The 25243-nt window shown below is 39.0% G+C and overlaps 1 protein-coding gene across 8 annotated transcripts in view; it reads right to left on the reverse strand.

The window, feature by feature from the left end:
• The window catches only part of LOC136843417 (uncharacterized), a 398498-nt gene that overhangs the window by 160829 nt on the left and 212426 nt on the right, over window positions 1–25243 (reverse strand). For all 8 annotated transcript variants that reach the window (XR_010854548.1, XR_010854547.1, XM_067111856.1 and 5 more), the window contains exon 2: window positions 13390–17198. Coding sequence is in view for 6 of the 8 variants with exons in the window: in XM_067111856.1 (XP_066967957.1) it covers window positions 13390–16566 (3177 nt within the window). In the remaining 2 variants the exon portion in view is untranslated. The remainder of the gene's footprint in view (window positions 1–13389; window positions 17199–25243) is intronic.

Below are 25243 nucleotides of genomic sequence, written 5' to 3' on the forward strand. Positions count from 1 at the left end.
CTACGCAAAAGTTAACTAATACAATCATGACAGATTCCTAACCAAAAAACAAAAAATTAAATAACAACCTCCCACAATACTACAATTAATAAAATTTTTTTTTATAATCACACAACCGAAAAGAAATCAACACCACAATGCAAAACTGACCAAAATACAGGTTGCAGAAGTTGCTGTGACTATATAGAGAAATGACACCAAATCGTGCCCTAGTCATAGCACAATTAAAAGGGCACTGCGTCGCATCTATGCAGAATGCCACATTCGAGGCAAATTTCCCATGACTCACCCAAGAGAACTGTTGTTCGCAAGCAGATATTAATGCTTGGAAAAGCGTTATTTACAGGTGGGATACAGTGGCATTTACTACTACGTTACATAGGCTGGCACGGATGCTATCCTGACATAAAGAGAGCAACGTGTTCATCACAGGGGCATATTTCTAATTTCTGAATTTTTTTTTTATATATATAAGCGGAGTCAGAATTCTTCTTAATGCCTTAAGGTAATACTGGTTTTGGACCCGCAGCCCTACATAAAGGGCACTTGAGAGAATATAAATGTCAGTTACATAAAAGAGAACATAAAATCAGTTGGAGTCTAGGCTCCTTTGAGAGGGCGAGTGTAGAAATAATTCTGCTGTGCTGACAAAATTATATTTAACTGCTCCTAAAAATACATTTCATCGTTTAAACCAGTCCTTCAAAGATCAAAGGGATAAAAGAGAGAGAGAGAGAGAGAGAGAGAGAGAGAGAGAGAGAGAGAGAGAGAGAGAGAGAGAGAGAGAGAGAGAGAGAGAGAACTTTTGAGGGATCAATGACTTGCCAAAACGCCCACATGAAACCTTGCAACAGCCAATCCCCCTTCTTCCGAGCACATATTGTTCCCACTTCCTTAAATAACAATCGGACGTAGAGGGATGGAGGAAGATGGGGGTGGGGAGGGAAGGGACGATCTCTGGATTATATTTAAATTGATTAAGACATATTTATTAAGAATATTTGATTGTTTCGTCAACATGATTAGGTGAACAATAAAATTTTTTATCAAGTATGATTAAAGAAGATTTTCGGATTCATAACCTAAAACACTAAGAATTTCCGGTCATAGGACGAAATGAACACTAAAATAAAAGTAAAATATACTCAAATACTATATATAACTAATATAAAAACACCAAATAAATGTCCCCATGGCAGGTGCAATGTCCTTCTTAACAGAAAATAAACAATAAAAAATATTTTCTTCTTCTGCCAACCTTGATCCAGGGAGCATGTCTGAATTGGGGTCCCGTAATTCTCCAAAGTTCAGTACCTCCAAAATACAGGTTCTCCCTGCTTCCCCTGTCTACTTTCGTCCATTTATTACGGTGCGTTGCTTGAAATTGAAATTCATCCTACTTCTACGACCACCATTTCGGACGTCAGGGTCACTTTATATATATTTTCCTCGGTAGTTACTAAAGTCTTCTCCTAGCCTCAACCACCCCTGTTTCGAATGATGTCCAATATCTGAGGTGACTTTTGTTTTCTGATGATTGACTGAAAGGTCATTCAGCAGCATGTTCACACTCCTGTCCCTACCTCTTCTTTAAATCCTTTAATTTACATGAGGTGATTTTTCTTTTTCTTTTTTTCTGACGATGATTGAATTAAAGGTCATTCCGTACACACACCTGTCCTCACCTTTTCTCTACATCCTCTGTATCTCCCGAAAAGGTTTATAATACTCAATGTCCTTCCTTATAGGTATCGTTTTGACAAGTGGTCCAATTTCCTTCCTATTTTCCTTTTTCCTTCCACACGATTTTTTCTTCATAAAGGGTAGACCCTTTACTTCAGTAAGGGTTCAAACTTTTCTTGCGCTTTTTTTATAGTTTTCATATTTTTCATCTAGTCTAAATTAAATAAACCTTTACTTAATATACAAAAAATTCCGCTAAACTGAGAGACTTATAGTTTCCTTCACTTCAGCATCCCGTGTTGGGGAATCAATCCTGAAAACCATATGCCAACTCAATCAATAAATTTTGAAATATAGGTTAAACATACCAGCATTCAATGTGCCGGCAATTCATAAGCTAGAAACATTCAAATTAAGGGAAATTAGTCTGCGTGGCTTGTGCAAGGGAGAACAAAGTTATTTCCACAGTAAAGACAGAAAGGAATTAAACTAATTACATGAAATCCAGAAGACTACAATAAAAGAACACAGAATGACTAAATGCCCTTTTAAGCATCAATGGCAAATACTGAAAACTGAAAACCAGGCGCGTAAGGAACAACCGATCACAGGTTCCAAGGCCCGTAGTGCCGTCAATGCACCTTACTCAGCGCACTGGAGGCATTATTCTTAAGGTTCTTTGCAGCGTCCTTTCGGCCCCAGCTGCAAACCCTTTCTTTCCCTTTGCTGTACCTCCGTTCATATCTCTTTCTTCCATCTCACTTTCCACCCTCTCCTAACAAGTGTTTCACAGTGCAACAACACGGTCTTCCTGCTGCTACACCTTTAAAACCTTTCTTACTCTCGATTCCCCTTTCGGCGCTGAATGACCTCATAGGTCCCAGCGCTTGGTCTTTGGTCTAAATTTTATGTTCCATTTCCATTTACAGGTCCCAAGGTGCTGATGTCACCCAGTAATCAACGGCTGTCATGAAAGACGCTAGATTCGAAATGACTCGAAACTGACTCCCTGGGTTTGTAAGAGCTATCCACCACACAACAATTTATCGTATGGGTGACCACTGCTCCAATCCCTACCCTCCTTCAGCTATTCCACAGGGGGTTTCTACTTCGATTGTTGTATGGGTACCCCGTTCGCTCCAGCAAGCGTGTTTATTTCCAGAGACAAGACTTAGTGGGCTACAGCTACATCGGGACAGTATCTAGGATGTCGTGTGAGACGGATACTGTTTGTCCCGTGTGTTCCTGACACGTGAACACGGAGATCTATGGAGAGAGAGAGAGAGATATCAACTGAGGATCACACAGCTGGCGCTCTGCCCATTCCCCATTTAGAGGACGACCCCCTCTCTCTCTCTCTCTCTCTCTCTCTCTCTCTCTCTCTCTCTCTCTCTCTCTCTCTCTCTCTCTCACGGTCACGTTTGTCATTAGTAATGATATTCTACAATACCATCTAATGCTTTAATGCTTTGTTTTTTAAAGAGGGTTCGCACTTTGCAATAATGAAAAAAATAGCATTTTTCTTTGCAATTTTTTTCATCAAATATAAAGGTTAATTAACGGTAATTTTCATTATTTTTATAAAGTATGCCTTGCACATTTCCAGAAACAAAACTAGTACCTGAATCATCATCACCCTTCATGATCAAAAGGAAATGCACTTAAATATTTACCTTTCTCTCATAGCTCTACACTGTACAATGATTAGTAACAAACATCAAGTTACTTTAACATCACTTTTTTCTGTATATCACGTTTGTGAACAGAGATGAAATGAGAACCATTACAAAAAGTGCCTGCGTTTGTGAACAGAGACGAAATGAGAATCATTACAAGTAGCCCTTGCTTTTGTGAACAGTGATGAATTTTGACAACATTATTACCTTCAAGCATATGAATTTACCAGTAGTAACTAAAAGCTTTTTGAAGAACTTATTTATTCAAATACCTTGTAAAATTAAGCTCATCTTAGGAAAAAATAAAATAGTATGAACTAGCATTTACCATGTGGAAACTGAAAGTATTGTCGTATTACGGCAAAGTCGTAACACAAGTTACGATCCTTATCAAAATGCACTGAACATACAAGGAACCGCGAATTTTAGCATACACGTCCATACAGATACTACATAACTTGTAGACTGTTTATTTACGGTGTGACAAGTAATCACAATAAAATGTGCCAGAGCACAAACTCGAGTATTTGTCAATATTGTACACGAAACACTGCAAATAAAATTATGAACAGGGAAGCCCCACAAATACCAAATTCTAGTGATAAAAACCATGTAGAAAAACCCTTTGATAATAAATAAATAAGTAAAGTAAATAAATAAATACATAAATTAGCCAAACATGTAAACGACGTGTGTGAAGAAATTACTTGGAAGCTGTTAGAGTGGTACTTCAGGAGCTTAATTACGTAGTAACATTTGCACTAACAGCGAAATGAAGGCTGCTTTGAGCTTGACATCAGTGCTGGAGATCAATATCGTGCAATGGAGACTATTTATATCTCGGTATTTAGTAAATAACCTTATCAATACTATTTACGTGTTCCGTTTTTTTTTTTTTACGTTCTCTGACTTGACGAACATATGTAAAACACTTATTGTGAAATATCACTTTATATATATATATATATATATATATATATATATATATATATATATATATATATATAATATATATATATATATATAATGTGTATATATATACACATATACAGTATATGTAACTTATTGTGAATTATTACTTAAAATTTATATATATATATATATATATATATATATATATATATATATATATATATATATATATATATATATATATATATATATATATATATATAAACTTAACTGGTATTTCAACAACACGCTACCAGGATCTAAAGATCAACAATCAACAGAAAGAGGTGTGAATTATAGTCAACAGATCGTTAGACGAGGGTCAAGAGCGGATTTTTCCTCTCTACATATTGAACGAATTCGCTTAAATATCATAAAATAAGCATAATTTCATATTAAGAAAATTTTGATACTTTGAACGACATGGAATTCCACATTTAAGTCTCGTAGCCTAACCTGACTTGGGTATAAGCAACCAACAAGAACATAATAATGCTAAGAGGTACATTTCCCTTTTTTTTTTTTTGAATGGGGAGATGGATGGACCATATTAATGGGATGGAGAGACAAAATGCCCTTAACCGAACCAAATGAAGAAGAAAGAAAGAAAGAAAGAAAGAAAGAAGAGCACCCGTGATTTCCCGTACGACAAAATGGGTAGCATGAAGAAAAATCGCCACATTTTTATCGATAGATACCAAATAATAATAATAATAACAATAATAATAATAACAATAACAATAATAATACTAATAATAATAAAAATAATAATAATAATCGAGAGATGGTCACCCCGTGAATGTATTCGCCAAGTATACGCCAAGTTTAATGAACTAATATCTTCAGCTGCCGTAGGGAATAGCCAATAATGGAACCCTTGATTGTACTCACCCCACCTCTCTCTCTCTCTCTCTCTCTCAATCAAACAATCGAAGTTGCGACGCACAAAAATCGGCTAACAACCACGTCCACATATTTCAATGTTTAAGAGAGAGAGAGAGAGAGAGAGAGAGAGAGAGAGAGAGAGAGAGAGAGAGAGAGAGAGAGAGTCATGATCGAGCAACAACGAGAAAGTGAGTTTGTTCCAAGGGAGGTACAACACATTTCGGCTGGCCCAAAAGACTTGGCATGACTCCATCTGTGCAGCCGAATGCCACTGCCACCACCATCAGGAAGTGCTGTGAAGCCCGACAGCAGAGCTTCAACGCCTTCATCTGCATTTTCCTGCACTGGGCACAATACCCGAAGGAGGTTTGCATCTCGTCTGGTTGAGTGATTACCTGGCTAAGGCTAATTAAAGTATCGATGAAGAGAGAGAGAGAGAGAGAGAGAGAGAGAGAGAGAGAGAGAGAGAGAGAGAGAGCGGGGTAATCTTTCTACGAGGCTCACTTGTGTGAACAGATTCGATCATTATTTGTACAGTTATCGATAGCAATAACGTGATATCTGGCTTCAGAAGCGAATACGAAGTACCAGAGAGAGAGAGAGAGAGAGAGAGAGAGAGAGAGAGAGAGAGAGAGAGAGAGAGAGAGAGAGAGGTAATCTCTTTACTCGCATGAGGGATTACCTCTACTAGGCTGACTTGTGTGGATAAATTCGGTCATTATTTGCACCGGTTACCGATAGCAATAACGTCATCTCTGACTTCAGAAGTGAATACGAAGTACCAGAGAGAGAGAGAGAGAGAGAGAGAGAGAGAGAGAGAGAGAGAGAGAGAGAGAGAGAGAGAGAATATGAACAGGTTTTTGTAAGGAATGAGTTTTGTCTAATTTACGACGAATGACAATTAGCAACGCATCCCTGTTCAACCGGCAGGAGATACAAGAACTTGTCTGACTTATTTCTAAACACTTGTAAGTAAGGAGGTCACTAAGAAAGGAAATGCTTATTTAAATACTTGCAAGAGAAATAAAAAGGAGGAAGTCTATATCAGTATCTTTTTCATTGAAATATTTTACAAGGCCTGCTCTATATCAATGCTGTTTGTTAATGTGGGTAGGCTAGACAATTAAGATAAAAAAAAAAGTTGGAGAGAGAGAGAGAGAGAGAGAGAGAGAGAGAGAGAGAGAGAGAGAGAGAGAGAGAGAGAGAGAGAGAGAGAGATTTGTATCTTTTCCGTAGATATAATCAACAAGACCAGCTCTTTATCAATAGTGTTTACTAATGTGGGCAGGCTACAGCTGGACGATTAAGAAAAAAAAGGGTGGAGAGAGAGAGAGAGAGAGAGAGAGAGAGAGAGAGAGAGAGAGAGAGAGAGAGAGAGAGAGAGAGAGAGTACCATCTTGTTCGTAAATATATTCAACAAGGCCAGCTCTATATCAGTATTGTTTGCTAATGTGGGTAGGCTAGACGATTAAGAAAAAAGAGGGTGGAGAGAGAGAGAGAGAGAGAGAGAGAGAGAGGATCTCCATTCATTCAGTGCCACTTCAGTGGGGCCCCCTCAAGAAGGTCATCTCACGTCCGTCAGCCAAGGTCATTTCAATATCTGGTATTCACATCTTGTCTGTATGTCACGCACGCGTCCATAAGACTCGTCTCCCCTGCAATGTCTAACTCCGGTCTCTCTCAATGTCTGTCTACTGTCTCGAAATTAAATGTTTGTCTCGGGGAGGTGGGATTGGGGTAAAATGAAGAAATGAAACTTTGAATGCTAATTTCTGTTCGAAGATGTAACAATAAACCAAATAAATATAATTGGGCAGGCTGAGGATACGAATCTCAGTCTTTTTCCTCAAGCGATCGTTAAACATTTGTCCGTAATTATTTCTAACTACTTCATTTTATAGTCCAGACTACATTCCCTCCCTAGAAATTTGAAATAAATGCCCTGAAGATGTAAAATTCATCAGCTTCTGTCATCTACCGGCAGACATATCATAATTTACTACAGTTCGACAATCAGCGAAAATATAAAGCGACAGCTCATGATATCTAATGAAAATCAACTATCATTAGACACCAGCATGGTCTATAGCGGATTAAAGATACACTAAACACAGATAATTTTACAAGTATAGGAAACGCACAAAGATAACTGAGAATGAAAAATTATAAAACAAAAAAAAGTGAAAAAAAAACAGTTGTTTCAACATTATTTTCAACGCTGATCTCTTAGGTCTCAGCGCTTGGGCCTTGGCCCAAATTTTATATTCCAATCGAATTCCAAACCTGTTCCTTACCCAAAATAACAATTTACTAAAAAACGGGAAACGAAGAAACTGACGAAGGAGTTGAAAGTTCAACTGGAAAAAGAATATTTGGTGATAAATATTCATCTTCGAATTAACATATAAAACACTAAGTATCTTCATTAAAACGCTTTTCAGCATAAAATAAAAAAAAACGTTACGGGTTGGGGAGAGAGAGAGAGAGAGAGAGAGAGAGAGAGAGAGAGAGAGAGAGAGAGAGAGAGAGAGAGAGAGAGAGTTAAAAGTTCATTACCTTCTCATTCCTTGCAGTGGCCAAACTTGATTCGTGTAGCTTTACCCGCCTAGCTAGATCCCTTCATCAGAGAGAGAGAGAGAGAGAGAGAGAGAGCTAAACTAGACATAACTGTGCCTTTACTGTTGACATCGGAGTTTGAACCTACGAAAGGTTAAGTTACGTAAATCAGGAGGTTAAGAGGATTGATTGGGTGGTCGAGGAGATGTAATTAAGCTGATAAGGATGCAGAGAGAGAGAGAGAGAGAGAGAGAGAGAGAGAGAGAGAGAGAGAGAGAGAGAGAGAGAGAGAGAGAGCTGTTCTTCTAGGAATTCGCCCCTTTTTTATTTTCTATGAGACTGAACATCATGAAAGAGGGACTGGATATTACTGTCACTTTCAATACAGCTGTTGCAAAACTTCGCATTTTGGTTTTCACGTGTTTATGAAATCACATTAAAAATTAAAAAAAATATATCACGGATATAGCCTGATATAGAACACCGACGAAAATTTCACAAACTATTAATTGACTGTTTGTCATAATGAAATATAATCCGAAACACACTTTGCACTGCAAATTTATAAAAAAAAAAATACACGTCGACAAAAAATACTTATCAACATCATTCAAAATTTAACAACAGAGCATAGACACATATGTCCATCAAACACAAAAAGACGCGTAGGAACATAATTCACTGAATGGTTCTTACTCGTGTCCTTACTCCTATTGTACCCTGGGCATTTTTCTTCTATTTTTTCCTTCTTCCTTCTTTTCTTTTCTTGAAGGACAGACAGCTTCAAGTTCTTAACTTTTTTTTTTATTTGCATTGAGGACAATGGTCTTCAACCTTTTTTTAATTTTTTTTTTCTTATTTTTTATTTGAAGGACAGTATGTACTTTGAATTTCTCACAGGAAGGTCAGTGAACTTGAAATTTTTCCTATGGCATCTTAGAGAACGTTTAATTAAAATACTTTCTTTTTTAGTTTCCTTGAGTTCCATACTACTTCAAAGCTTTTTTTTTTGTAAGAGACGCCAAATATCATTGGGTTGTTCATTACTTTTCTCTTGAACAATAGTGCTTACTGACACTTTCAAATGTTATTTTCTTCTTTAAGATTTCAAGAAGAACAGTGAACATTTATGTGTTTATTTCGACTTTACAAAGCTTTTTCTCCTTACATTTCTCTTCATTCATTTTTCACCATTGCTCCTTCGATTTAGATTTATTTTTTCTATTTAAAGGAAAATTCAGCTTCTATGACTGTCCCTGCTACTGTCCAGGTAAACTATGTCACCAAATAATCAATATCAATTTAATCATAATATAGAGGACATTTACATTTAGAGAGAGAGAGAGAGAGAGAGAGAGAGAGAGAGAGAGAGAGAGAGAGAGAGATATAAAATTTCGCCCAAAGGCCAAGCGCTGGAACCCATGAGGTCAATCAATGCTGAAAGAGAAATTGACAATAAGGGGGTTTGAAAGGTGTAACAGGAGGAAAGCCCCGCAGTTGCAATAGGAAGCAATTTTTACAGGGTGGAAAACCAGATGGAACAAAGAGAATATGAACGGAGGTGAAGTAAAAGAAGAGAGAGAGAGAGAGAGAGAGAGAGAGAGAGAGAGAGAGAGAGAGAGAGAGAGAGAGAGAGAGAGAGCGGTTTTTCTTTAATTGAAGTGACCAAGCATTATCTAAATATAAATTCAATAAAATTATGACTGTGTACTCCAGGGTAAAGCAGTAAGTTTCCTGTCTAGGACATTTCATAACATCCTTACGATGATAGTTTACAAACAAAGAGACATACACTTGTAAATGTGCGTGTACTTATCATTTATTATCCATCCTTCGTTGTCTGGACTTGATATAGTAATTTTTAATAACTCGTCTCCTCGTTCTTTACCTTAGAGCAGAACACTGACATCAGACAGGTCCATTGATCCCTGCCTGGCTGCAATCAATCCGCCAAACAGTGAATGGGTATCGCAACTGATTGAGAGAGAGAGAGAGAGAGAGAGAGAGAGAGAGAGAGAGAGAGAGAGAGAGAAGGTGGTGCAATGTTTGTCTTAAAACTTGCAAAGAACCATTAGGCTTTATCCTACTGGTGCCATCTCCTCTAAAAAAGGGAAAGTTCTCTCTCTCTCTCTCTCTCTCTCTCTCTCTCTCTCACACACACACACACACACACACACACACACACACACACACACACACACACACACACACACACACATATATATATATATATATATATATATATATATATATATATATATAACCATATAAGAGATTTCGTTACGGTTATCCAGTCTGTGCCATGTCCTATTTCATTCAAATGAATTCAATTAAGGGTATAATTCAGGGTAAAACCATTCAGACGCATTCCTTCCAAAACAATGAGTGCTCTCAGAGAGGTAATTTCGTTTTTCAGGGAAGAAAACCAACCACCGACCTATAAATTGTAGAAGCCTCTCTCGGCTCAGGTCTTCCAAGATTCCTACAATTTTTGTCTTCTCACGCGACGAGTATGGTCTCCCCTTGGGGGTTTAACATAGATTAAACTTGTCTCAGCCTCTTCGTTTTTCAAGATCAAGTTCGATAATGGTATTCAGTGGCTTTCCCGACGGAAATGGTCACTATCGTTCGTTTCTGCCGAATTCTCGAAGCCATAGCGCATTCTCGAAACTTCGTGAACGCGTTTTAAACACTACTTTCCCGAATGTCATTCACCCCACCCCACCCACAAGACAGTGGCATTCTGACGAAGATGCAAACCCCTACTATTCTCACCTTCCCGCAAAAACCACTGGTCTGGCCATGAATCACAGAGGCCATTATCGCTTGCCCTGCAGAATGCACTTCACCCTATAGAAGTGTCTTTTAAGTGCTACCGGTTCTGTTACATGTATTTGGAAACATGGAATGCATCTTTGTCAGTCAACTAGAGTAATTTTATGCTCGAGTATTCTTAGCAAGCAATCGTTTCCCACTACACATATTATCAGCCAAGTATCTTGGCTATTTTTCTGAATGAAAAGAATGTAACGAAAGCCAGGCCGTCTAAGGTAGTTCTTCAGTGTCCCATTCTGAGTAAAATCATAAGTCAACAGAGCCACCCTAATAGTTCATTCTGAAATATTTAAGACTAGATATTAGCAAGCCGATAATTACTTTGTCTGGTCCAGAATTAAAGTATATTAATAAACTATTTTCTCTAAAATTGTTGCTGCTTTTGTAAGTTCTTTGTTATTTTGATTCATGAATTATTTTTTTTATATTATTTCAAAGACGGACAGAACATCACTTGAGTCAAATAGGGCATTTTTGAACCGCGGTGATTGGGCCGGCCGACACTGACGTAAGCACCTGAAAACTTATTCCTTACCTTCTCCTCAACTCAAGGAAAAATAAAGGAGAGGCTTTAAATGAATAATTGGAGACATCACATAATTTCATCTATTCTTTACTCTAAAAAAATACTTTCGTTTTTTATTCCTGTTACATTTCCTCCATGATCCGTCATACATCTCATACATCTACTATTGTCAAATAGTAGTTTACTTACAGTGTCATTTACCATTCCTGGAATCATTACGCTTCTTCAAGTCGCCAAATTTCTCCAAACAATTCTTCATTCCTTTAATGACTTACACACTTTCTTACAGAACTAATAACAGCCCTGTTCTGTAGAAATTACTTCTGCAATGCAAGACTCTCCGTGTGCGATGCATTAACGATGTATCTACGTGACTTTGAAAACTCAAACGAAACACACTTGTAGTAATTATGGCTACATGAACGTAATGCAATAACGGAAGTCCGTGTACTGTACAGAAAGTTCAGACTGCTGAAAATATGCTGGTTCAATTCTGGGTCAACGGCAGCTCCGTCATGTCAATATACCACTATATATATACGATCATGAACCTCGCTTTGGAACCTGAACCCGAGACAGAGTCTCAGCCGGGCATCCGAATTACTTCAGTTATCTTCATTTTGATTTAGGAATAGTGGTGACAAGCGTTTCCGAAATGTGGATAAATCGAGAAGTTAAGAAGAGGGCATTGTGGCTAATAAACGCTACATACGAATCTGGTGAAAAGTGACACGTGAATTCTACATGTTGCTATATATATATATATATATATATATATATATATATATATATATATATATATATATATATATATATATATATATATATATATAAATCAACTCAAGAGATTCCAATTTTATTCTTTTGCATATAACATACACATTTCACTTCCGTACAGCATTATTGGTTCAACATCATCTTCATACATTCTAAACGTTGTTGTCACAGACTCTTGTCTTCTCTTCCAAAAACTTTGCAGAGATCTTGCTCCCTTCCCGGCTCCACTATTTGTGATTCACCACTTCTTAAATCCAAAAAGCACCTGGTACACTTACTATTAAATAACTATATTTACCAAGCCAACACTTCCACCATTCACATATACATTCAAGTCTTCCATTATTCTTTATATAATATTCTCACCAACCTTCCCTTCTTACAAACATCATCAAAATTTCCCTGTGTGTCCACAGTCTTTTCATTATCACCATCTAACAATATCAACTGCACGCATCACTCATTTCACAATATATCTCCTCCTGTCTTATCCCTAACTTTTTCATCGGTCCATATATAAAGAAATTCAACAGCCATGGGGGAACAGTGGCAAGAATATATACATATATATATATATATATATATATATATATATATATATATATATATATATATATATATATATATATATATATAGATATATAAATATATACATATATAGAATTGTGTCAAGCTTTCCTAATAGTCTTAAGTAAAAACCATTATAACTACCAATTAACCTTATCAGTCACAAGCAATAGATATTCTCATAGCTCCAATCGAAGATTTCTTTTTTCCACTTAATTTCTTTCCCTATTAACTACATTACCGAAGTTGAAAGCGCTATTTCAATATATCTCGAAAAAGAAAAAGGAGATGAAGTTCTTCATCTAGTAAAGACAAAATCATTTTACTCTCCTGAACGTTTACAAAATAGGATCCACAATAAATGCTACAGAAACGAAATCCATTACGATATATTCATAAGTTGACGAAGGAAAACTAAAAAAAAAACTGTCAAGAACCAAGAGTAGCCACAGAGAGGATAACACCAGTTGAGAACCGAGGAGATGACAGTTACTACCTTGGAGAACTCCATAGCGACACAGGGTGAAGAAAGGGATCAGAAAAGCAGGAAATAAACGTAAAGGATGAACCAATGGGATAATGAGGCATACAGCGTAAAAGAGTATATAAATGACAAGTGACTACACTGAAGTTGCATAAATAATAATCTTGCTTTATAATCTGTGTTTCATGAATTACTGTTCTGTTTAGTTTAAAAACAGTTTTAGTCCATAGCATTCTGAAAGAAACCCATTACATATCCCCATAGGGAAGGTACTTTTATTTCTGTCACTGAGTCATGCACGGAAAGTGATTCGTGTAAGACTGTTGTAAGGAAATTTTGACTGTTTTGTGTTTTGTACACCTAAATGAAATACATAATCTATCAAACTATCTAAAAATATATATTTATAAAAAAAATCTTGATGATATACTGATGTACCAAAAACTCACCTGCGCAAGAGAACGGACTTCATTGGGGTCGCGCCATGTGCTAATGGCAGGGCGACGTTTTTCTGTAGTGGGTGGACCGCTAGTTGGGGCTCCTGGTTTGGGCTTCATCTCAGCAGGAGCCCTTTCAAATATAAGGACCCTCTCTGCTACACTTCCCTGAGTAAGGAAAGGTCTAATTGCCACTCCTGCGCTGTTGTATCCTGTAGTTGGAGACTGGGACCTTTCCCGGATATGCGCCTTCTGCTGATCAGTTAACTCTGGGTGAGGCAAGGCAGAGATGCTTCCTGCAACTAGAGGCTCAGGAGAGCCTGCCTTCCGCATTTTCCTTAGTTTTCTGCGATAAAATTCAGGCAGCGTGGAACCTACCTCATCTGCCTGTATACCAAGGGTTCCACGCCATGTTGAGTCAGATATGGACGTGCTACCATTTTCAAAGCGAGTCCTGGCTAACATAACTCTACCATCACTACTTACAACCTGTTTTGAGGACATATGGCGGTAGTCATCCAACCGCTGAGATGAGTGGGGGTGCTGCTGTGACTCTTGGAAGCGTACCTTTGCAAAATCAACAGCAGACATATCTCCCTCTACTTGTGACTTCATTTGTACTCGTTGTTGTGTTGTACGCATAGTAACTGAAGAAGAACTTTGCCGATATTCAGACTGCTGAACCTGTTGTTTCTGCATCTGTTGATGCTGCATCTGTTGCTGTTGTTGCTGCTGCACCCTTTGATTCTGTGTTTCTGTTGGATTATCTACATCTACTGTTACACTGATCGAGTATTTTGGCCGCCTGGCTTGAGCAGGGTATTCCGTAGCATTTGACTGGCTTATATTATTGCTGATACTACTATTTATAATTGAATTAGTCGTTGGAAGAGTGGATGTATGAGCAGACGTATGAGTGCTAGTTGTGGGAGCTGATACAGGCCTTGTCTGGTTAAGAGGCCTCAAACGATCTCCATCATCAATAAGCGTACCTGTACGAAGAGCATTCATCAGTCTTTCTTCCTCCTGATCAACAGCAGACATGGTGACAACCTTATGACGCAGAGGGACACCTGTAAATTTCTGCCCTCCAGAGCTTTCTACTCGTGCCTCAAGAGTTGTGATGTAATTTGTAGATGTGCTAGTTGTGACATTTGAAGAAGAATAGGATGAAGTTGCAGAGGATGTAGACAAATGAGTGGATGAACTATGGCTTTGCATAGATGTTTTCTTCTCCAAGGTAGATGGTTGTTTATGCTTAAGAGGCCATGTAGATGTATTGGATGAAGGGCCTTCATTCCACCCTGGCTGAGAAACTGGAGGATTAGGAGATATTGAGCGACGATTTCGAGCATCATGCTCCATCTGCATCCTAGTCCACTCATTAGACAGAGCAGAATCACTTCTTGTCCCACCATATCGTCTACCAATAGTGTTAATACTCATACTGGTATTTGTGCTGCTAGAACTGCTACTGCTCATGCTCACACTGCTACTGCTCACAGTGCTAGTCATTTGTTGTTGACTAAATCGTCCTAAAGTACCCATGGTGTTTGGCTGAGAAATAGGAGAAGAGGAATTAGACAAGTTATCGGCAGCTTGGGCAGCAACACGGGATGTTATGGCCATCTGCCGTTCAAAGCGTTGAAGTGCCTCCTGAATGGAAGATGGTGCACTCTTAGGTCTCTGAGATGCCAAAGCTGCAACTGCTGCTGCGTGGTGACGCGCCTTATCTTCAATCACAAATGAATTGACAAGCTCCTGCAAGGAGGCTTCTAATCCTGGGTCTGCAAGAATATCAAGAGGACTATCTTGTTGCTGTGGGTGCTGAGATGGATCAACTCCTGAATATGATGAGGATCTTTCTGGAGGTGGTGGAGGCTGAACAGATGAACCTCTTGGTGACTGAGGAGCTGCTGGTGACACGTAAGGTCGTGGCCCTCCTTGGTTCAGTGATGGTGATGAAGGTGATGAATATGAAAGACGAGGAGACTGGGGTGCTGCCTGAATTAGATTACTGTTAGGGTAAACTGGTTGTTGCTGCTGCTGTGCCCCAGGAGATTGAGGTGCTGCTCCTGGAGGAACGTAAGGGCGAGGAGATGTATTAAGGGTACGTACAGGAGAGGCAGCGTGAGGAGAAGCAGAAGCAGGAGGAGTTGAGTGTGGAGATTGACTATGAGGAGATTGACTGTGGGGAGACTGATTTTGTGTCACTTGATTATGAGGAACTGAAGAAGTGTAAGGGGTAGAATTGATGTGTGCCCTCCCGTTGTGTAAAGAAGAGTCAAGTACTTTACGTGGTACAGCTGGAGATGAACCTGGGGGTGCAGGACTTATACTTCTAACAGGAGTACGAGGTTTAGTAGTTGAAGGTTTTGAGGGGGATGTATGAGAGGCTGTAGCAGCCTGCTCGCCACGTTCGAGCAGGCTGCCGTCTGAAGTGACGCTGTGATATCTAATAAGTTCTGTAGGGTTAAGGCCAGTAGTTTTCCAGGTCTGGTAAATGAGTTCTGCCTGGTTAGCGATCTGTGCCGCTATGGTAGAGACGTCGTCGGTCTGCATGAGTTCTGAGAACAGTTGAACTGCCTCATGATGACGTGGCGCGCCCGTTGGCGGCTCCGGGCCAGGGGCCACGCGCCCTGCCCGCTTTTCTGCAGCCAGTTCGGCCAGGGTGCCCACAAACTCCTTGTACTGCTCCCCTGCCCCCCTAAAATCCTGAGAATTACTTGACTTCTCTCCTAGAGCAATTCCTTTAGCCCAGTTCTCCAAAGCAAGTGCACTACTTTCTACATCAGCACCACTTGGCTGATTTTCTCCAAAGTTATTTGAAAAATGCTCGCTCTCCTTTAACTCTTTTACTAACTGTTCACGACTAGTTTCCAATTCCTTCACTTTCTCCCCACCAAAAGTTTTCTTATATTTCTTCTTATTATTTTCAACAATTTCAAGTATGGCGTCTTTGTCTGGCTGTAAAGTTCCTAGTGAATTGACGGGGTCAGTGATGGAGACGAGAACAGGTAAACAAAGTCCATAGTGAGCAGGGCAAGGTGCGGGTGCGGCGCACGGTTTGACGCCCACCACGTGCACGCCGCGGCAGGCACGCACACGGCACGCACGCAACTCCACACGACTACTGGCTACCCTGGTCACAGCCGCACGCCCGCACTGCCCGACCACATTCTCAACCATAATAGCCAGGGCACCTCGGCCGAGCCATCACCGGTGGGCGCCCAATACACACTACTACCCACCTCTCGCCTGCTAATCTACAACTACTACTAAAAACTACTATTGCTACTATCTCTGATTACTGTGCGTCAAGAGTTATAATATACCCGTTCCCAAAACACACCACCATCACACTAGCGATGTATTCACAAACACCTCCTCTCCGCAAAAAGACTAAACCACTAAGATGGCGATGATGTCGACGATTACAACCAAAACTCTGAGAACAAATCACATGGATAAGGACACTCGGCGACTCCTTTCCTCACTGTTTCTTCTCCTCACACACAAGGCACTTGTCTCAATGTCGGTCGCATTCGCACTGCACATTAGAAAAGAAAATCCCTCCGTTCTTCTCCTGCTCTTCCTCTTCCTCTTCCTCTTCTTCTTCTCCTTCCTCCTCCTCCTCTTCTCAATTCCTTTCGGAAACTACAATCACTACTAAGGGATAGTTCACGTGGAGACGGTCATCACACTACTGGCCAGCCGCTGGCTCTACTACCGATCTCCTCCCGATGGCGCTGATGGCGATGATGCCGCTGCTACCCCTGCCCTCTCGTCGATCCCTGGCACCGGTGCCAAACGCCAACCGGCTAAAAATGACACAATAATATTAGCTCGGCAAGACTCCAAAACCTACCTCTAACACCCAAAGTCAGTTAAGTCTCTCTCTCTCTCTCTCTCTCTCTCTCTCTCTCTCTCTCTCTCTCTCTCTCCTAATAATCATATCAGACAATCAATCAATTGATGAATTAGTCCACAGCCTCTATTCTCCCGATCGCCCATCAAACGTCTTACAACTCCGTTTCCTGACCGTACAGACCATTTACTCTGAAGAAGACGCAAACGGTAAGTTAAGATACGATACCTAAATCCTTTCATAGGCTGAAACCCACACAAACTCATTTTAACCTACCGTGATCACTATATGATTTCATTCTTTAACAATTCTGTACTTTTCTTCTTGAAAAATTAATCCTACAATAACTGCCCAGCCTGTGTTTAAATTCAATCACACTAAACGGATTCAAAAAATTATATACACACCAATTGTCTACTTTTTTTATTGTACTGAATATAACTGAATGGAAAGAGAGGCCAAACGATAAGTAAACAATATCCATGACTACAAGCAAGCATAAAACCACTCAGATAACTCACTCACACTACACAAAATAAAGAGATAACAAAGCAAACGATTGTTCGAATCACACACAAATCGCCTGACGTCACTTGAAAGAGGAAACTTAACTGCTCTGGGGAATATTATACACTTATCACATTTCACAAACCCTGCGAGAAGCAGGAGCAAAGAAAAAGAACTTAACATGACGTTATTTCCACAAACAATATGAATAAGAAATTATATATACACAATAAAGAACGGATACAAACAAAGGCAAAAAAAAAAAAAAAGAGAAAAAGAAATGGTCTCGCTCTGTGGCGGTCTGTCAGGGCTTGACGAGTTGCTTTCGCGACTGAGCGAAATATCCGCTTAGTTCTTGCTTCACTATTACCTCGACAATATATCATTCTTTACCTCCATTTTATTATATACAGTGAATTTACACATAACTTCATTATTTATACAGTCAACACACAGACAAGTATAGAGCATATTATTAAACAAAAATGATCATCTCTGCAATGATTAAATCTAAGCTTCAATAATGTTTTTGCAAATGCAAGTTTTTTTCAAACTGCACAAAGCAACCTCCATGTGAAAACGTCAAAATCTCGTAGCAATGCCATGAATATCATTTCAAACAGAATTTAAGCACAAAATGTTCATACAGTAAATGCCATTTTATTTTTCAAATCCTCCTTATACCAAAATAATATTCACATTATATAACATTCGGTAAAAGCACATACTTCACCTCATGAAAGAACATTCATTCATATAAAATTACAATATTAATTATATATATATATATATATATATATATATATATATATATATATATATATATATATATATATATATATATATATATATATATATATTACAAGTTAAACCTCGAGCATTACATGCGGTACATTTGTGGTTCTCATTTATCAACATAATTTTCACCAAATGCCTTCCTTTCCCAGTTAATGATGGAGCCATTCGGTTTTCTGCTAGTCCTTTAGGGGTGAGGATGCAAGCCTTACGCCATGCGCTAAAGATGTTTAAGGGGTTTGTTTGCCAATGGTTTGACTTTTCTTGGTATTCTCATAAGAACGAGACCATCACATGAAATGTAATGATGAAAGCTGAAGTAAGTACACACACACACACATATATATATACTGTATATACATATGTCTATAGTGTATGTATATATGTACGCTCGTATGTATAAATGTCTTGCAGAAAAGGAGAAAAAATTAATGAAAACTTAGTTATCTACGCACGGTACTTTTACATAGCAAATGTACCTTAATGCTTATGTACCATAATTTCGAGCGTTTCCCCCCTCTCTCTCTCTCTCTCTCTCTCTCTCTCTCTCTCTCTCTCTCTCTCTCTCTCTCTCTGACGGGTTCGGCAGTTGCAACAGTAGTCCCTGGGTCCACTGGGGACAAAGCAAAGGACATTTCAACAGTACAAAATGGTAGAGAAAGGGGCTACAAGGGCTATCACCTTGCGCAAAACCTCAGGTTATTTGCACGAAAAATATTTATAGAAGCTTCGGATTACCAGCACGCAAATGTCTCGACCCTTTTCGGTTCTGCTATATTCGACGTATATGTGATAAACAAAGAAGTGACAGAGGTGTGAGCGTACACACACATACATATATATATGTGTGTATACACACACACACACACACACATATATATATATATATATATATATATATATGTATATATATATATTGATCTTCAAACATAAATATGTAAAACAAACTAGTAAATGGACGCACTTTAAATTTCATGCTAAATCTGTAACTTAAATATCACGCCTACACAGTCAACGTATGTCCTAATATGTAGTTTCTAAACAGGCACAAATATATACCTTTCTTTTAATCAAACGTAATATGTTCTGCTGGCTAACTTTCTTTTCGTCGCTTAGGGATAGCGACAGACACAAAAATAATAACTACACAATTATCATCAATATCACCACAGCCAGATCAACAATAAACGAAGCCTTTCATGATTGCATAGCGATAACAGAGCAGAAACGGTACATTGTTTTTATCCGTAATCTTGCAGCAAAGTAAAGAGTCCCTATCTGTGCCTGACTATAATCTCATCAAACACCGACGATGATATCACGGAATCATAACCAAAAATCATAACCAAAAATTTTAAATCACGTGTGTAACGCAAACGCACACATGTAAACAAGCACAGACAGCCACAGATCTTCATAAAGTAGCTTCATAAATGCTTTTTAAAAATTAGTATCCTTTTAAGAACCTCTCATTAATATACACTTTCCAAAGAGCATACATACACGAATACACACTATGCTTGGATATCGCTAAATTCACTGCACACTCTCTATCTATTCTTTACAATTATTCCTCTCTCTCTCTCTCTCTCTCTCTCTCTCTCTCTCTCTCTCTCTCTCTCTCTCTCATCTACGACGTTAAGGTGAAAGAGCTAAGTGGATGCAGCAAAAGCTAGTGCATTACTGAGATCCTGACTTGAAGAAGAAATATTAGTTTTTAATCATAACTCCGGGTGATGCATCGTCAATAAGGCTAAAGCAGTCATGAGAGAGAGAGAGAGAGGTGGGAGTTAGGAGGAGTGTGTGTGTGTGTGTGTGTGTGTGTGTGTGTGTGTGTGTGTGTGTGTGTGTGTGTGTGTCGTAGGAAGGGGGTGTCCGAAGGAGATGCAACTGCAGAAGAACGCAGAAGTAAAGGGTAAACGATGTGAAGGTAAAGAAGAAAATCTATGATAATGTAAGTAAAAATGAAAACGGATTGGAGTGAACGCCCAGGAGAAGAGTTACAGAATAAGACCTCGCTGTCTGGGGGAGAGAGGGGACGTAGGGGAGGCAGATAGCAGGTGAAAGGAGAGGGTGAAAGGGGGGGGGGGAGTCGAAGAAAAGTGGACTAATGAGGCTGAAGGTTAACGGGGAAATGCAGCGAAATCTGTAAAATGAGTGTGAAGTAAATTACGAGCAATATGAAGAAGTGAAAGAATAATGTGACTGTAAACTGAAAATAAGCGCATGACGTAAAGTGAACGGAAGGGGAAAACATGAGAGACAGGTAAAATGGAAGGGAAGTGGATGATGAATAAGAAATAGAGAGGCGTATAACAATGGTGAGGCTGTAAAGGTACAGATGGGGCGAAGAGTGAGTGAAATCAGGGTGAATGTAGTAAAGGCGAGTCTAATGTTACTGCAGATAATATATCATCTGACGATTTCGATAAAACTGATTTAGATAAAAGTAGCGGAGTTGCATCCCGAAAAATCCAGCTAGAAATGAGAATTGTGGTCCTTTTCAATAGAACAAATAAAAGTTTGAAGGTTCATAAAAGAGCAGATAATATTCAGCTTTGTACCTCGAAAATGCGTTGAAATAACGCGAAAGCGCGGGCTATTTCTTTCTGTTATTCTTCCTGTGGCCTTTCGTGAATATATCGTCACACGCTATTAAGTGGCATATAAGCAAATACTATGTCAAATCTTCGTGGTCTACCACAAAAGGATATTATCCAGAAACTACGAAAGAAAACGAAAACAACGAAGGCAATTGACCAAAATACACTTCTCTTTCTAGAGAACATTCGACTACAAATGAACAAACAAAACACGGTTGACTATCGCCTGCTAATCAACTGATAAACAAACTGCGCATTCATTACGGATTACTTCCGGTGTCATAACACTTCTCGTCTGTTATCGAGTTTATCTCGTTGATATGTGAAACGACCCTTTGCTTGGTGTAGAAGCAAATGACTAAACCTGTTTCGTGTGGAGTTCGTCGAGACTCTGCAACACAAGAGAAAGGTTCTCTCTCTCTCTCTCTCTCTCTCTCTCTCTCTCTATAAATATATAAATGTGTGTGTGTGTGTGTGTGCGTGCGAGCCCTGTTAGCACATAAGGCCCCTAGTAAAACTGAGGAAAGGCATGGGTCTAGCAACCTCACTCCAAAAAAAACTGCTTAAAACCGGAGGGGTAATACGTTCGGAATCGCTCCTATTAAGGCCAAAGGCGTGTCTGGCCGCTCATCTATATACTGTAGACTATATACTGTATATATATATATATATATATATATATATATATATATATATATATATATATATATATATATATATATATACACACAATAATTAGTAAAAACTACAATATAAAGACGAACGGCTAGACACAAAACTAAAAGTACTCCAACGTAAAACGAAATAATTAAGTATTCTGCAGAGAAAATAATGCAAGGCACCTCAAGACACACACACAAACAAGCGCACGCGCACAAGACAAAGATGTGCGTGAGTTTACCTCTCGATACTGGGCAATTCACACCGTTGTGAGAGAGAGAGAGAGAGAGAGAGAGAGAGAGAGAGAGAGAGAGAGAGAGAGAGAGAGACCCCACCATCCTTGGCTTGTGCAAAAAGAGGAAGGATGAGGATGAACGATGGGGAATGGGGTACGGAGGGGGATGGGGGGGGTCAGTAAGGAAAGACAATCTGGATGGACGGACGAATGGGTGGAAGGAGGGAATAGAGGAAAAGATGAAGGAGGGAGGAGGGCAGGGGGGGGGGATGGGGTAGGAATGTTAACACTGACCATATAAGGCCTGCGACCACCACTTTTATCTCCGGCATAATAACTACTATTCGTTTGACTGCCCGGTCCGAAGTACCCCTGGCCCACCCAACCTCCCCGCGCCCACCATCTCCAAAAGCCTCTAAAATACCCACTCGCCTCCTTCCCCACCTATCGGCGATTCGCCACCCACGTATGCATAAGACAGCCCAGCGCTTATCTCTAGGTAAACATAAAGGATGGGCGAGTCTTTGGTGGCCAAAACACCAAGAGCTTTTAACACTTCGAGGAAGCAAAATGAATAAAATATAACGAGATATGAATGCAACAGGACGAAAGGGAATGGAATGGACTTCATAAACGCAGGTCCACGAAAAAATAGTACCGAACAGTAACTTGTTTCTTCGTCCACACAGAAATTACGAACCTCAAAATAACCATTGTACATGCAAAAGATAACTCAAGTTATAGTTACCGTACACGGAGCAGAGACAGGTTGATTGCATAAGGTCACTAAATACGCAACAAGGAAAACATCTTTACAAAACACGGAAATCTGAATGCTTCCAATTTATACCTAGACAAGGATAACTGCGCAGACCACCTACGAACATTTACAAAAGATGAAAAACTATGAAGAGAAAAAAAGGTATGTCAAAACTTTAAAAGCACTGTAATGTATCAAACTTTTTTCCACTCTTCTATTTTAGGAGAAACAATGATTCGTGACCAGCAAGACCTTCCAATACCATAAACGAATTGGCATGAAAACGTACGCCATATCTAGCAGGCACCACCACACTGCACACACACACACACACACACACAGAGAGAGAGAGAGAGAGAGAGAGAGAGAGAGAGAGAGAGAGAGAAAGTACCTAAACTAAACATGAAGCGAAGTCATTACTCAATGAACTGCCTTCAGAACAGCAGTAGTAATAATTTTCTCATTTTCACGCAGAGGTAAATATAGATAGATAGATGGAATATGCAATCTGGGCTGAAGGCCAAGTGCTGGGACCTATGAGGTCATTCAGCACTGAAAGATAAATTGAGAGTAAGAGGTTTAAAAGGTGTAACAGGAAGAAAACTTCGCAGTTGCACAATGAAACACTATTAGAAGAGGGTGGAAAGTCAAATGGAAGAAAGAGAATAGATGGATGTACAATAAAAGGAATGATTGCAGGCATTTCTGAGCGCTGACGGCGCTACCCCTACGGAGAAGGTAAATGAAACGTAACGTGGGATGTTCACAGGCAACAGATGCACGCACAAAGGAATAACATACGAAACATAAGTTAAAAATAAAGAAGCAATTCAGGAAATGATTGCTACAACTACAGCTTATGTAAGTAACAGACTAACACACAAAGGATTAAAGCAAATAAAGAGAGAAACGTGGCTAATGAATAATACATAACAAAGATACCTCCTACTGCAAGAACAAAAGATGGAACAAAGAAAAACGCCGCAACTCAATTTCATGAATGAACCTTTTTCAGTGCTGGTTACCATCGCCTGTCGGCACCATGAATGGAAGCTAAGCGTCCAATCCTCACCCCTAACCCCTTCCCCTTAATCGCTATCTCCACCCCCTACCCCCGCGCCACGATCGAACCCCGACAATGACGAACCTCACGCTAAAATGAATGCAAATGGATCAACCTTAAACTAAGAGACTCTCTCAATGCAAATGAACAAAGAAAACGTTATAATCTCATAAAGAAACAATAATAGGAACCTCACAATGACAACGGTTTAAAAAAAAATCGAAAGTTTAAAACGAATAAAAGCTGAAGAACCTCCTTGTCGATGCATAAAAACGAGTGCATGCATCTCTTGTTCACGGCCAATGAACATCATTGATATCAGGCAATTAACTGTCACTAGATACCTACATAATAGAGATGCATAAATAGATAGAGGCAGATACAGTTAAGACCACAAACTCATTTCTACATTGCCTGATTAGAACACACACTCATATATCCGTACCTTCCTCATGACCATTAAACAACATTCCGATATCGCATGGACTGCCAAAACACCCGTTTCCAAACTGTTTACATTTCGGGGTTCCAATCAAACTATTTCCGGGTTGGATTTCAGCATCTCAACGGTCGCTATTTCATCTCTCCGTTTTTCTTCGTCTTTCACTGAGTGCTATTTTAAGAACGTCTGTGATGAGACGGTTATAATCTGGGTTTCTATTTAACATTTTTTCTTTCAGATAGATTCTTGGGCTGTATTATTTTTTGGCTTCATTATTATTATTATTATTATTATTATTATTATTATTATTCGAAAGATGAACCCTATTTACAAGGAACAAGTCCACAGGAGCCACTGACTTAAAATCCAAGCTTTCGAAGAATATGGTGTCCATTAAAAAGAAGTAACAGAAGGTAACAGGAAATGCAGAAAGAAGAGATCAGTTATTAAAACAGAAATAAATTAATTCAAATTAATTAATAAATAGATAAAAAATGTAAGATACAAGGAGAGTTGTTTTAGGGTAGTAATGCATTGCATCTTTGCTTGAACTTACGAGGTTCTAATTGCACAACATGCACAGGAATTATAGTTACGAATTATAATTAAGAATTATAATTGGGAATTGTTTTGAACAGGAGATCAATGTCATTGCATAAATTCAAAGACATAACAGAAGAGCACGTTTGCAATGCCTGGCTGATTTTAAGAACACGGCCCATCAATAAACAGGCCTAAGGGAATCCTCACACAGAAAATGATAATTAAATACACAAGACATAAAGAATACAAGAGAATAACAATCAGTTTCTACACTTAACAGAATACGTATAACGGAAGCCAGCTTAAGTTAAGGTTTGCAGCGCAATCGAATCGTATGTTTACCGATTCTTCTGAAGTCTGTAATGCTATACACATAAAGAGGAACCAAAC

The sequence above is a fragment of the Macrobrachium rosenbergii genome, chromosome 11 (assembly GCF_040412425.1).
Source record: "Macrobrachium rosenbergii isolate ZJJX-2024 chromosome 11, ASM4041242v1, whole genome shotgun sequence".
NCBI lineage: Eukaryota > Metazoa > Arthropoda > Malacostraca > Decapoda > Palaemonidae > Macrobrachium > Macrobrachium rosenbergii.